Source organism: Chelmon rostratus, chromosome 12, assembly GCF_017976325.1.
Source record: "Chelmon rostratus isolate fCheRos1 chromosome 12, fCheRos1.pri, whole genome shotgun sequence".
Lineage (NCBI taxonomy): Eukaryota > Metazoa > Chordata > Actinopteri > Chaetodontiformes > Chaetodontidae > Chelmon > Chelmon rostratus.
The window spans coordinates 5,074,987-5,090,224 of NC_055669.1; the positions used below are offsets into that span (position 1 = coordinate 5,074,987).

The 15,238-nt window shown below is 43.1% G+C and overlaps 1 protein-coding gene across 1 annotated transcript; it reads right to left on the reverse strand.

The window, feature by feature from the left end:
* Nucleotides 1-1,397: 1,397 nt before the first annotated feature.
* LOC121615265 (cysteine-rich secretory protein LCCL domain-containing 1-like) lies at nucleotides 1,398-11,091 on the reverse strand. Its single transcript, XM_041949540.1, has 14 exons — nucleotides 10,825-11,091; nucleotides 6,032-6,150; nucleotides 5,516-5,648; nucleotides 5,070-5,185; nucleotides 4,643-4,743; nucleotides 4,278-4,445; nucleotides 4,098-4,158; nucleotides 3,826-3,892; nucleotides 3,539-3,669; nucleotides 3,130-3,173; nucleotides 2,942-3,014; nucleotides 2,441-2,510; nucleotides 1,547-1,680; nucleotides 1,398-1,449 (listed from the first exon to the last, which is right to left on the reverse strand). The coding sequence occupies exons 1-14, from the start codon at nucleotides 11,089-11,091 to the stop codon at nucleotides 1,398-1,400; spliced, it is 1,536 nt and encodes a 511-aa protein (XP_041805474.1).
* Between the last annotated feature and the right edge of the window lie 4,147 nt (nucleotides 11,092-15,238).

Consider the following 15,238-nt stretch of genomic DNA (forward strand, 5'->3'; position numbering starts at 1 on the left):
TGTAGTTTAATTGTACTTCAGCCATGCACGTTCCTGGCCAGCCAGGGTCCATTTATATAAATCTATAAACAAGAGCTGGGAAATGCAGCATAAAATAAAACAATATGTTACATACACAATATTTACAAAAATATGAATATACTAAAATGATGACAAAATTTGTCCTTTATAAAAATAAAAGCTTGAGTGACAAATAAATGTATTGCATGCAGGATCTGTTGCAGCCTCTACTGCTTTTTGCTTGTTTGGCTTTGTATGGCTGGCAGGGAGTTAGAAATGTAAATGAAAAAGGCAACAGCAGCAAGCATTGCATAGCATAGTGTTCAATATTATTTACAACATTATTATGTACAGAAATATACAATCTGTATTTTACTGCCTGCATTGTTGCTGTACTGTAAACTGGATTGCCACTGTGGTGAAAAGATGTGATGTATGGAGGGCAAAACCAGACTTTATAGGAATAAATACATTTTTTTAAAAATCCTTCTCTTTTTGTGCAAGGCCTGATTTTTCTCTGGCACACTAGAAAACTTCCCCCAACAGCAATGGTACAAGCTGACTTTATAGTAAATGCAATACAATGTGTTGAAAGTAGGCAGGATGGATTAAACAGAGTATATATCTGCTCTAACATAAGCTGCATTTGTTAGCCTGTTAGCATGTCTGGGTAACTATCTTACTATTTCATTCTGTTGTATAATTATTCATCAAATGACATCATTGCAACTGTACTTCATTATTTTTATGTCTGGTTTCGTCCTCCATAAAATAGTTTTGGGTGATGGCCAACGAATGCCCAGGGTTCATTTCAGCACGAATGGTCTGACTAAATAGTGACTGACTAATCTTGTCCCCGCAAAATGAATACATTTTATGTGCTGTGTCTGCCCAGTTATTTACCAGGTGTACCTCTACGATGAGCTGATGCACGCTGCATCTTAAATTACTTTGGTAAAACCACTGATGCTATATTTCAACCCTCAAGGTCTAAAATTGTGGGAGGCATTTGGAGTGGTGTTAAATCTTGTGGTGTATATTTAACTTTAAGTAGTAAAAAACATGATGTCATGTCAGCAAAAGATGCACGGCAGCCCGATGTGATTATTACGGTCAGCTCCAGAAATTCAGAAAAGACGTAATGCAAAAGACATCCAAGATCATCATCCACCAAACATCCTTTGCTGAGCTATTATTGGACGCTGATTCACTCGTGACCAAACTTGAGGGAGAGCCTTGAGGAAAGCCATGTAGCACGTTTAGAGTCAGACTCTGAGAGTCAGACTTACTTCACTGGAGGAGTGAATGTAATGACTGGTTGTAAGATGATAATGAGTGGGCTTGCTGGATGCGAAGTGGCCACGTTTGATGGTACTCTGTCCTTTGAGAGCGGTTTTTCAGATGACTGCAAACACCCGGAAGGCTTTCCCACCTGTTGGGTTCAGTAGGCTGGAAGGGAAAGAGCAGGGAGAGAGCATGTCCAGATTTAATACTGACACAGACATGCACATTTATTCCTCTATATATACGCTGTATATAACCATACCTCTCTGAGGTGACGCCGTTCTGGTAGCTGCCGCTGTACTGGTTCCTTTTGTCCACTGGCATCACATCGAGGTACCCTCCTGACTCGTTCTGGATCACTCCAGCGTGAATGGCTGCTCGGCAGATACTGGATTTCTGGAAGACAAAAGAACAAGCCAAATTTGTGTTAACATGTTAGATAAACTCATTCATTTTTAACAAAGACAAAATCCAGAGAAGAATCTGTCCTGTTCCTCTGAAGAATAAACTGCAAAGTCTGATTGACAGCTGCCAACATTTATCACTATGGTAAAAATGGTTACAATTCAACTTCTGGTCACATAAACAGAGAGAGAATACAGTCTATTACAGTGTGTATTTAATTATAATGGCGCAAATACAAGTTGAATCCAAAACACAAATTTGCTCCTTGAAGCAGCAATAAGGACCTTCTCACAGCTGATACCCTGAAATGTTGGAGCTGAAAAGGCACAGGAATAAATAACAATCTTAATAAAGGCTACAGTCCATGTTTGAGGGTCCTGCTGTGGTGCATGCTGGCTCATTGATATAGAACAGAGACATGATTCAGGTTATTAGCTACACCTGTGCTTTTCCTGCAGTAACAAATCAAAAAGGTCCATGTGGGCCAATAAGATTTTTCTCAGCAGACATTTAGACATGTCATTACAGGAAGTGGAACTAATGACATTAATCATGGCTGGATTTGCTTTAGGTGTGTAAGCTAAAGTGCATGATGGTCTCAGTGGTATGGAATCAAGCCATCATTAATGTTGAATGTAGTTGTGTTTTAGTGGCTATGAGTCCATACGTCTGCTGTGAAAAGCTCTGTAGTTCCCAGCAGAATCAGTGAAGGCTGTTATGGTTAGTTTATAACAACGATGCAAGAACTCACATCTGAGTAGTATTTTGTGCCAATGACTCGGGCTCGGCTGTCACGTAGACAGTTCCTGGGACAGTACAACCTGAAGAACAAGCCAGAGCTCACATTAGGTCACAAGATATTTTCAGCGCAAACACTCGAAGCACAGAATGTTCTCGCTGTCTTAAAGGCAGAGCTATCTGTAGGCTCAAATCATCTCATTGGTTGCTGGATTGTAAATTTAGCTATAATTGGCAAAGTGGGTAACCTCTGTCGAGACATAACTTCAAACATGCACATGGCAAATCTAAAAATCTAAATGTTGCGTTTCATTCGTTAATGATGTTGAAATGCTAGCAGGGTAGCTAATGCTACCTTGTGGTGGTATTCCATTTCTTTGATATGGAGGGTCACATAGGCCAAATAGCTATCCTCTATGACTTAGAATGAACTGTGGTTTAATTCAAACAGTGTTTTCAGTCTACATGAAAGCTCCAGGTGTCCAAAGTGAGTAAATCCAAAGCAGACCGCTACCTGGGACAGTGTCGCACAGGTTTCTTGAAAGGGCAGAAAAGGGCCACGGTGGTATCGCATGTCACTGCCTTGACTGGGAGAAAAAAAAACACAAAAAGCAAATAGACTCTGTAGTGTTTCTGAGCACAGACAACAACATGTTGCTGTATCTGTATCCTCAAAGTGAGAAGTCAGTGTATGCTCCTTACCAGGCACAGACTCCACTTTGAAGGAATTTGCACTCCTGTTTTTCCTGTGAGTTGGAAGGAAACCACCATACATCATTAGTTCAACAGCCCCTTAACAGAAGCAAATGTATATCTGTAATAATAGATAATATAAAACACCATACAGAAACATTTTATATAGACATTGTATACTGTTGGTCATTCTATACATTAATATATACATGTCGTCACCTCTTTGTGTGGCTGTGTATGTATGTTTAGTTTGACCTTTGATTTTTCTTCAGCTTTGTGACATAACAGAATTTAAAACCAGAGTCACATTCCTCGTACATGTACACATACTTGACCAATAAAGCTGATTCTGCTTCTGAATTAAATAAAACTCTTTTTTATTAAAAAAAAAAAAAAAAGTACAAGGACTGATCCATACCCAATTGATTGAATGCCATTCTTGTATGACTTGGTGAATTGCTGTTTTCTGCCCAGTCTGGTCACATCCAGCCATCCTCCGTCATTGTCAATAACACCGGCGTGTAACCCTGCTCCACACACACTGGATTGCTGCAGTAAAATACAAAGACGGGAATGATAATGTGTAGCTTAAAAGAAACATGTATTTTCCATGGACCAGAGGTAACTGAAACATGTACCCATATAGAGTCCATACTGTGCTAGGGTCTGGTAATACAATACAGTGAATATATAGTGATCAATTACCATGTCGTAATATCCTGTTCCAACTACTTTTCCAGGCCTGTCAAGGCAGCCAGGCAGACACTCATATCTATGGGCAGGAGCAACAGTTACTGTAAGTGAACAACATCTTGGTAGTGGTACTTTTAACATAAACGCGTATTATTATCCTGGTATTACCATAATTCAGTGTTTATTTATGAAAATAATCAGTTATCTCATGCTACCTGGTAATCTTTGTAAAGAGTTGTATTTATTTGACATTGGTCTGTTGTGACCTTATTGTTTAGCATTACCTGTTGCAGGGCGTCCCCTTGCACTGATCCCTCAGTTTTGTCTCACAGTTGACCTGTTGACCTGAAATAACAAACAAGCAAGAGCTTTTCACAACCTCATTTCAATAATAGCAATAATGTAGACTCCCAAAAGTGCACCATTCACATCGATTGTTGGGGAGTACTGGGAGCGGTCCTTACACATCTGCTCCGTGCTGACAACCTGGTTTCTCTCCAGGTTGTCATTGGGTGAGGTGTTTGGTGTCTGGGCCCTTGGCTGGGGCTCTCTGTCCCTTACTGGCTCTGGTTCAGGTTCAATGTAGTTGGTCTCCTCAATCTCAGGAGCTGGACGCCTGTCAACACCTCCATCTGAAAACATGGATACCAGATTGTCATTGGCATATAAACAGTTTTTGCCCTGATAAAATCATGGCAGGAGAGCGACGGGAAACATCCGTTGTGTAGCAGATTGTTGTGAAATGTTCAGTAAAACTACGAAAAACGTCCATGTCTGTATGTAAGGAGATAAAACATAACAGAAAACCACAGCTCTGTCCTGTACCCACCTTTGTAGCAGAGATTGTCCCTGCAGCCTCCAGCGTAGCTGGCTGGACAGGCAGAACAGGGAGCTCCATATTTGTATGGAGCGTGACCCCACCAGTTGCCCCTGAAAGAACAATTAAGACGGGGTTTTGTTGCAGTTTAATTAAAAAGTGATATCTAGTATTATAAAGTAAAGTATGTTCAAGGTTTGTGCAGACAATCTGATTTCTTTCAATATTTTTATAAGCAAGAGCTGGAGATCCATGAGTGAAATGACCAGAAACGACTGACTGTTAAGTTCCTGTTGTTACTGAAAAGTATTTTTTTTTTCTTTATGTATTGCCTCTTTCCAAAACACAAAACAGGTTATTGAAGTAAAAAATAATTCATTTTATTCATGATCTCTGTTATTTGCATGAATTAATCGTATTGAAACCAGTGAAAACGTACGGTGGAGAGTAGTTGCAGACCAGATAGACCGCTTTGGCCCAGATCATCCCCCACACGTTCATGTTGTAACACACATTGATGGCACAGCCAATACGATTGCTAGTCGCCCACACCAACTGAAAATTGAAACACACACACACACAAAGAAAGTCGGTGAATTTCAAGGGGCAGCGGCCATCGAATGTTCGTGTTGTATCTGTAGGACAGCACAATTTTACAGTATTTTGATACATGTGGCTCTCACAGCAACATAAGCATAAATGAAAATGATAAAGAAAAGAAGCCTTAAAGCCACTAAACATCCTCAGTTCATTCACACAACGTGTTCGTACCCATTTTAATGGTCCCTTCTTAGAGGTCTAATCAGCTAGGATAACTTTTTTTAAAGTAAGAGCCTAAAATGATCCAAAGGCATTGTTAAAACATGGAAATGAAAAAGCCATTACCTGAGTGTAGTGAGTACAAACAGGTCCTGAACATCTCAATGGGCAGTGTGGGTTACACTCCTGGGAGTAGGGATAGCTGTAGTACCTCACCTCATCATACCAGGCCTGGACATGGTAGGTCGGGGGGCGATCCCTAAAGTCACAGAAACAATATTACACTATATCCTTTATATATATTGAAGCGATGTCTATAAGTGTTGCTCATGTCTGTATAGAAGGAGCTAAACTGCCTTGCTAAGGTTTCCATGAGCAAGGCTGTTCCATAGGAAAACAATAGAAAACTTACAGTGGACAGACATTGTTTATAACATTAGCAATAGCTGCATTGAAACTCATCCATTCTGAGTTGTCAGGTTTGGAAACAATTTTAACAAAAAGCATGTTTGTTTGTGGACACAGTGATGTGGAAAAGGGTGGTGCATATTGTAAGCAAGCTCTATTATTCTGATCACAACGCTGTCGTATAAAACATAATTTGACTGACACACTTCCCTCCACGTCACTGCACATACACACCTGCCCCAGTGCGCTCCAAGGTTCTGGCCTATTTGTGTCAGCATGTGGCTCGGTCCATGTTCCCATCGGCAGGTGTGTGCCCAGTGCTCTGCGCTCCTCTCTAACTCGTAATCCCATACCTGGGGAGCACACACACACACACACAAACACACACACAGGTTCTTGGTTCAAAAGGTATTTGCCTCTGGAAAGGTGAACGTAGAGGGTCACCTCTGGAGGTCAGCCAGGGTAAGCAGCTGGTATTTTCTTCAGCTGGCAGCTGGAGCATTCGGTTTGGTAATATTAGTTTTCTCTTGGGCTCCAGGTTAAACTCACTGAGTCCAGAGCAGCTCTGCCTCAGACAGATGTTTGCAGAACTGAAACGCCACTCTGGATTACCCTCATGATTAAAGTGGGTTAAGTGGCCACTTACTGTCGTTGCAGCTTTAATTGCTACTCATTACATTTTTCCCATATCTCATTATACTCTACGGGGAAACTAAACTACCACAAATTCCAGTGAAACTCACCTGTAGGTAACCTTACACAAAGCGAAGGCAAAGTGAAGCTGAAAGATGAACCTGCTCTTTGCTTTAAAGCGCGGCTGGCTGTACGCATGCCTCTCGCAAATTTAACACAGTGTAGTCAAAAGTAGGCCTCTCCTATTAAACACACACATTCAGCCTCTTACACACACACACGCACACGAGAGGGAGGGGAAACAGAGAGGTATCACCACCGCCACATCAACTCGCAGCTTTGTGCCACTATTTAATGTGGTTGTTTCATAGCTTGTTTCCAGTAAGTTTTGGTCTCGTGAAACAAGCTGAGAGAGAAAAGGCTGACAAAACAGAGAGCCTCTGTTTGGACGCCATCTTTACTGTAAAAACCCGGCAAAGTTCAACTCAACTGAGCTCAAAATACCTGAAAACGATTCGCACACGTCTTGTTTAGAACGAAGCGGTAAAGCAGACCATGGGTGAAGGATTGAGCAATTCAAATGTTGCGGTAAAGTTGATTTACTGATTACTAACTGACCTTGTTGTGGGGGGAGAAGAATAGGAGCAGTGTGCTCTGCTGTTGGCATACTGTTTGGCTGAATTACGGCTATCACACGTCAAAACTAATAGGATAATGCTGAAGTGTGGAGTTGTAACTGCTCTGATTGACCACCATAATGTGTTCCATATGTTTGGTGAGGCTGACACACTGTGCACACTGTTGCCCATTCACTACGTGCTGCTTTCTGTTCAGGCCTGATTGGTGAGGCGATATTTTGACTCTTTATGTCCAGTCCAGCTGTGGCTGAGATACCAGCGCTGAGGTGATTTCTCTGCTCTAATGTCCTGCATGGTTCCCATGTGATACCCATGCATTTTTTCCATGATCATTACATTTTGCTTTAGTACTTCGGTAGAATTCCTGTCACTTAAATGACTTTATCATCATTAGCTTTAGTTAAAAGATTGCATCAAATTCTGTTACCATGAAAACTATGGAAAATGGAGACTGTGCAGAAAAAGCTGTTTGTTCAAAAACAACCACAACAGGAAAGGCATGCTTGAGTTTGCCTGTGCGGGTTTCAGTTGAAGTGAATGAGAGCCAACATTTGCAGGACATAGGCGTGATGTAACCTTTGCAGGGTGTGCAAGGGGCTGCGCTGGTGGGAGCGTGTTGCTGCAGGTACCATCAGCATGTACGAATATGACCCAGGAAGGCAGGTCTGAGAAGGGATGAATGAGTTTGAGCGCCTACCAGACATCGAAAACTGCACAGCAGTTTGTAATACTGTGAGGATTATCACTGAAAAGTTATCACAGCTGCAATTGTTGCAACTATCTTCAATAAAACAGCAGAATTACTCCATTCATGTTACGTGTGCTTGCACATATTTGATTGGCTAATGTAATAGGATGCCCAGTAACATTTTGCCAGATTGCATTGTGGCAGAAATATCCAGGGTGTGCTTTTTTGCCACACGACCGGCATTTTTTGCAGCAGCCCTCTGAGGCGACGAAACCCCCTCTGCATCAACATACTGATACCATGAAAATGAATGAGGAGGTTGTATTGTGCATGCGGTGCTAATGATAGGGATGATGAATGGTTGACTGTAAGAAATGTGTGACTTTGACTCTGGACACAGCAGTTTGTCTTCTGTTATGTCCCAAAACCCAGCGTTGGCTCCTTTTAGCCAGCAACTCCCAAAAAGCAGCATGCATTTGTTTCCAAATTTCCAGGAAGAAACGATCAACAGCACGTTTACTGAAGAGGAAAAGTGACTTTCTGTAATTGGGTGGGATTTGACCAATTCTGTAGCTTTCTGAAATCAACCAATGGACAAGCACTGACACTTTAGGCCGCACATAGCCAGGTGTGCAGGAGCTGAACTCGCTCTTCGTCATTCCTCACACAACTCCTTTGACTCACTGTTTGTACAACCGAGCACAGCATCATAAACGCCTTTGATGAAAGCCTGTATCATTAGCCTCACTCGTCCACTATCATGTCTTGGCCCTCTCTGCTCCAGCAGAGTTTTCACCTGCCTTTGAGCGTGGCCATTTGGAACAGGTAAAACACACCTGCCTTCAGACACGCTCAGGCAACACCTCACCAGTCTGTTTGGAGCACACTGAACCCTTAACTCTGCTTATAAGGTAATACTGCCCACCTGCACAGCCCAAGTGTTGTTACTTTTATAATGAAATTTGAGTTCAGCACGAAGCTTTCACTACAAACCATCTACAGCAGATCCTAATGATCTCTGCCAGTTCATTATTCTCTCCGTGTTCTTGTTATTCTTCACCCTCAATTATCCAGCAGAGAGGAAGATGGACTGCCCGCCAGCCTTTGGAGAAAGGTCACCGTAACAACTACCAATCTCCTTTTGCATTCCAAAGAGCATTAAGTTCCCAAAATACGGAGCTGTTTCCAGCCATCTGCCAAGACCACCTCTGCTACAGAGCTGAGTGCAAGATGTGCATTACAGCAGTAGATTTAAGGCGACTGCTCCAGGTAGGTCTTTGCAAAAAGAAATATTGAAGAAGAAAACAAGAAACCATCCTTTGCTTTGGGAATTCAAAGTATGCAAAATGCTCCACGCAAATGCTTGTTATCCAACCTACAGTATAGAAAGTGGTTGTGATTATGGGAACCTTCAAAGAGGTCTCTATTTCCCAGGAAAATCTGCTGGGCAAGAAGTGACGTGCTTTAGATTAACGGACGCAACAGTGCTTTAAAGGCATTTGCTGAGTGGCTTTTGTATGAAATTAAGGAGTCAAAGCTGCAGGGAAAGTGCAGCCCCTTTGGCCTCCAAATCCTGCAATCTGAAAGCCAAATACTGTGGCCCTCATCAGTCCCTGGCCTTACCACATCATTATCATCAGTAATAGTATCCCTGGCTAAAGAAACACTGGATGAGTGTACATAACATACATTTACACTACCAAGCCCCGCACTTGAAACGGCGAGGACCGACATGTTTGAAATAGATTCACCGCCGTGGCACCCAAAATGAGATGCGTGGAGGATCAAATAAAAGATAACATCGGCCTCGGCCAGGGTTTGAGTGAGCTGCGATGGATGGGGAGAGAGGGGGCGAAGGGAGAGAGCGAAAGTGGGGTTGGGAGGTGAAGAAAAGCCTGAGGGAAAGCTTGTGAGGCTGAAGATCAAGGAAGCAAAAGAGCCAGGCAGGGAGAAAGAAAGAAATGGGGCGATAGAGTAAGGAGACGCAGGGCAGGAAGGGGAGGGAGGGAGGGCAGGATGGTTGAGGTGGAGTGCAGGACAACTCTGCAGGGGTGAAAGCTGGATATGGGCCAGGGTCAGCGAGGGCGGGCAAGCGGGAGGCAGGAGCGAGCCAGATGGTGACTTTGGCTCGCAGTTCTCTCTGTCTTGACTTCCCTGCTACGCTGTCTGTAGCTGACAGAGCTGCTGGCAGAGTCGGGAAAGTGCTCTCCCGTGAGAACCGTGTCAAAGCTGATTTGGCGAGATTTACCAGCTACTGACCCTCGGAGAGTTGCGTGTGGAATGAGAACAGGTTGCGATACCATGCTAAAAGACGGAGGCTAAAGCGACATGTCCAGTTAAAGATTAACATCCATACCAGGTGATGATCTATGCAGAAAACGTGGAAATAAAGAAAGAGCATCGCAGTGTACAGCTAAGTCCAAGTATTACAGGTATAATAAAGTAAAAAAGGAAGATCAGACTTCCTGCTAAGCTTCGGGTTCTTACTTGCTCTAGTTTCAAATCGTTTGTTTTCACTTGTTACGTTACATGAGAGGAGGCTTTTAGGAAGTGGGGTAACTGATGTGTTTGGCGAACGTTACGCAATATCAGGTAACGCTGCTGCATAAACTTCTCCAAATCCAATAAAACCAGGACAGACCTAATATATGTTAGCGTGAACTTTGTTCCAGGACCAGGTTCAACACAGTGTTTTTTCTTACCTGTTCCCCCCACAAATTAATGGTGTGCTCTTTGACCTCGGAAGTAGCGCTAGTTAGTCGGACATGCTAATAATCACAGCTCATTTTAGAGAAAACACAATCCAATCCAGTCGTACAGTTTTGCTGATGGAGGCTATTTCTGGCTATTTCTTACCTGACAGCCTAGTTATGGTTGTTAAAGTAGGATGGAAAGTATGAGTGAACTGATTTTTCATTAGGAATTTCGGTCTGACTCTTTACCTCTAATTCTATAATTAGTACTATTGATTAATTTAATTTAAATGACAGAAATGTATTCAGGATTTAAGTCCTTGGAATGAGATGCAACCCTGTGTGATAACGGACAGCTGTGTCCTCAGCACTAACCATGTACTCCATGTTGGAGGCGGGAGGGTAGACCTGACCCCGCAGCTTGTTGTGCAAGTCCAGGATGAGGTGCATGTCTCCCTCACTGATGGCCCTCCTCCCTCTCGGCCTGGCCCTCCACCACTCCTCGTCCTTGTCCCTGTACTTGTCCAGGATGGACTCGAGTTGTGTGGAGTTGGTGAGGACCATGGACAGGACAGTGTGGGTCAAACACAGGAGCAAGCCTGCCGCTCTAACCCAGCTCAGGAAAGGAAGGGACCTCTTCATGGCGGGGGGTAACGCTGCGGCTGAACAAAGAATACTTTTTGTTTCCTGCAAAGCAGAGAGCGCATGTTTAAGTAGGACAGCATGAGTTTGAATTTCAGCCTCATTCAGACTGTGTGCTTGCCATGTATGAGAACAAAGTTTCCATGCAGCTGTTTAATATGTGATGTTGGGCGAATGCGCAGCTCATTATCACCTCATCATCTGGCACCTTTTACAAATAAAACAAAAATATGTACTCTGCAAATCCAGGTTAAACATTAGCATTTACAAACTTGCATACAAGACAGCATCTTTAGAAAGGAGCCCAAAGACACCTTGAATCAATCCTCTGTCTCTGTTCAATAATGCTGTAATTACAGGAGGACTTCAGGCTGCAGGCTGAGGCTAATACAGCTTCCAGCAGCCTGGGTGCAGTTGCAGGTCACTGCATCAGTGCACACAGTGGGACCAGTGTCAACTGACTTTTCAGGCGTCATGCTACAGCGCAGGAGATTTAGTGCTCCTGTACTGTATGTACTAACATGCACTGTGGAGAGGCGGCATTTTCATTTTTCAGAGAAAAACATGGATGAAACTACAGCACGCGCTTGACTTTTTCTTTTAATGATCCCTTCAAGAGCTAAAATAAGCTTCCACTTAGTTAACAACAGTAACAGCTTCCTTCATAGAGAATATTGTAAATAATGCCACAGGAATACTTTTAAAAGGTAAAAGGTGAGATGGGCCTGCGCTATACAATCATTTTACACACCCGCCCGTGCGCGCGCACACGCACGCGAAAGATCCTAAATATTATTGTAAAAACTTGATCGGGTAGTATTCTGTTGTGCCAGTTTACCTTTAAATTCCGACAAACCGATCCAAATATCTGCCAGGTTCAATATTCCAGATGCCGAAGCGCCTCGAGATTGTTGCAGAGTGACCCTTTTCCAATCCAGAGAGCCTTTAATTCCATCTATCCCACACCGTGAGGGCAGGCGGTCACTTCTCTTTCAGACTGTACATCCACAGTGGAGACAGAGAGCTCAGAAATGTCTATAGGTACCTGCTGAATTCCTCAGGTCGCTCAGTGCGCTGCTGGCTGCATGGCACCGCTGCTCATTTTGCGTTTATATGCCAAATGTGCGCTTAGCAACGCCGAGGACCACGCCTCCACAAAGCTCCTCGCTTCCCCTTCCCGCACCCCCACCTTGCACAGACACGGGCCGGCGGGGATCTGTCGGAGCTCCGGGGCTCATCTATTTGAGGAGGCACCTGATGGGACTAGAAGCGACGTGAGAGCAAACTTGTGGATGTTATGAGAGCGGCCCACTCATGTTACAAATATTGCACACTTTGCTTTTCCAGGTTTTTTTTTTTTTTTTTTTTTTTTGTTTGACAGGAAGACACGGTCAAAACTAGTTATTGGTGGCTGAAAATATTCTCCAGGTTTAAGCTACAGTGGGCATGTACAAGGGTCTCATAGGGCCACATGAGCCCCATGATGAAAAGCCACAATGTCTATAAGGATTCCTATGATTTAGTCAACTCCTGGTTTTGACATTTCTTTTAGTCTCACGCTATCACTGATATAGTCCGGTCTTATGGTATGACTGTATGTATTCTACAGGAACACAGTTTGCACTCACATCTGCACAGTGTCCAGAGGAAATTGTTATATGTATCTATATATCTTCTTTTACCGTTTATTGTATAATACAGTAATAACTATTTACACTATTTTCAAAAATGCATCATCCCATTCATGAGCATCAGTGAGTGGTGTATTTATTTCCTTGGTGGCTGAACTTGTCTGAGATCACATCAGGTTTTTTTTTTTGCTGTGTGTGAGAAGGGGATGGGAGCAAGCAGCAGCAGCAGGGTGACCGATATTTCCCTCTGACTCAACCACAAGGCACTGATCATCTGCCTTTACATACACAGAACATTAGTGTGTGTGTGTGCGCGCGCCCCCCCCCCCCCCCTTAGTCTCCTCTTCTCTGACTGTCCATCACCACAAAGAAGACTGTTTCTGTCATCAAGATACAGATGCGAAGCATGATGAAAATATGTGAAATAATCCAAAGGAACAGCAACAAAAGCACACGACTGAGATGGTGATAAGTAAGATGGATCACGCTGAGGTACTGTGGCATGACTTGCAACATACGTAGACATCACATTTCAACCAGAAAATAGTCCACTACTTTGCCAAAATAATGAATAGCTCTTTTAGGCTCTTGTGAATATACAGTATATTTAAACTGCTCTCACAGACACTTAGCGCCTACTGCTTATCATGACAAGGCAAACTTTTCCCAGAGCCCAATGTCACATTTTCAAAATGAGTGAGAGTGTTGAAGTGGGGATTGTGTCATCATTTTCATGTATTTGCTTGAATGAATAGTTTAAATCATTTATCATTATTAGGATTATGACAATAATTTTAGTCAGGACAGGCAGATGTGCAGACAGTCGACAGTTTCATTCCTTATTCCACTAAATCAAGGTAATATCAAGTTTTATTCATGATTAATGTGTGTTCTTAAATGCTACATAACATATACGTGCTTTGATGATTATATAGAATGATTTAAGGATATTTTCAACAGTGCTTTTAATGGGAGCACAATATTTGTTTGATCTCTTCTTCAAGGATCTGCTGCCCCCTCTTGGAGACTTTCAGTCAACAACAGCTTGAGCCTGCAACAAGCCATCCATGCATCAGTGATGTTTGAGCTGAGTCCTGCAAGCCAGTAGTCATATCCATCGCTTTTCAGAAAAATCCAGTTTTCTTGCATGCAGTGATTCATGCCATGGTTTTTGTGTCAAGCTAAAGTACTTGCAGTTTTACAGGTAGCTCCATGATGTAACTGTTCCTGCAGTGTGTGGCAGTGACTTCCACACACTGTGTCCATGAGGTTGTCAGACAACCAGCTGGATTGAAATACTGTTCCTCATCAAGAAGAAGTTGCATTATAAGACTAAATTGTTTTTAGATTTCTGTTTGTATGCAGCTTAAACAAGTGAGCGATGGTGTGTTAGTAAGTGAGCTTTAGAGGTGCTGGTACATGTGGGTGTATTTTGTTAACTTTAGACCAGAGCCAGGCTAACTGTTTCTAGCCTTTATCTTAAGCTAATCATCTGCTGGCTGTAGCCTTATATTTAGCATACAGACACAAGAGTGGTATCAGTCTTCTCAGCTAACCTTCAAAAAGAAAGAGTATATTGTCTTCAAGTGTCCTTTGGGCTGTGTGCAAGGACCTCACCTCGCTGATGTCACTGATGCTCGGTAGATTGATATCAGTGATGTTCTGGGCAATTTAATCACCCACTGCAGAGCCCTCCTGTCCTGGGCCGTGCACATCCCATGCCAGTTTCAAATATTTCCAGTCAGGATGCATCCAGTTGCTGCTCTGTTAAAGTTAACAAGAACATGGCACAAGAATTTTGCCGTCTTAAGTTTCTTTAAGAAATACATTTTTTTCTGAACTTTCTTAAGCAGGGTGGAGACGATGACCATGACAGATTCTCTGTGATGCTGATTCCCAGGAACCTAAAACTGTTCACCTCCTCCACCTTAGCTCCACTGATGTAGACGGGGTGTGTGTCTTGGCCTTTTTGTTTCTAAAATCAACAATCAGCTCCTTGGTTTTGTTGGCACTGAACAGCAGCACCCTGCAAGATTGATTGATTCCTGATATGAATACTCATCACTGTTTGCCATCCAGCTGATGGTGGTGGTGCCGTCTGCAAACTTCACAACAGAGTTGTCTCCATGTCGGGGCCACAGTCATGGGTGGGCAGAGGGAAGAGGAGGGGGTTGGGGGCTCCAGTGTTCAACACTGGAGTGGAGGAGGTGTGATTGCCAATCCGGACAGTCTGGTAGGAAGTCCAATATCTAATTCCAGGTAGTCAAGCCCACAGTGCTAAATTTTGGTTCAGTTTAATGGGGGAAATTGATGTGAATGCTAAGCTAAAAATCAACAGGCAGCATTCTGACTGAATGGAGGGCCATGGAGATGGCATCTTCTGTGGATCTGTTGGCTCCGAATGCAAACTGGTGAGGGTCCAAACTAGTTGGGATGTTGTCTTTCATGTGCTGGAGAGCCAGTTGCTTAAAGCACTTCATCAGAATGGTGTTGAGTGCCACAGGGCGGTAGTCGTT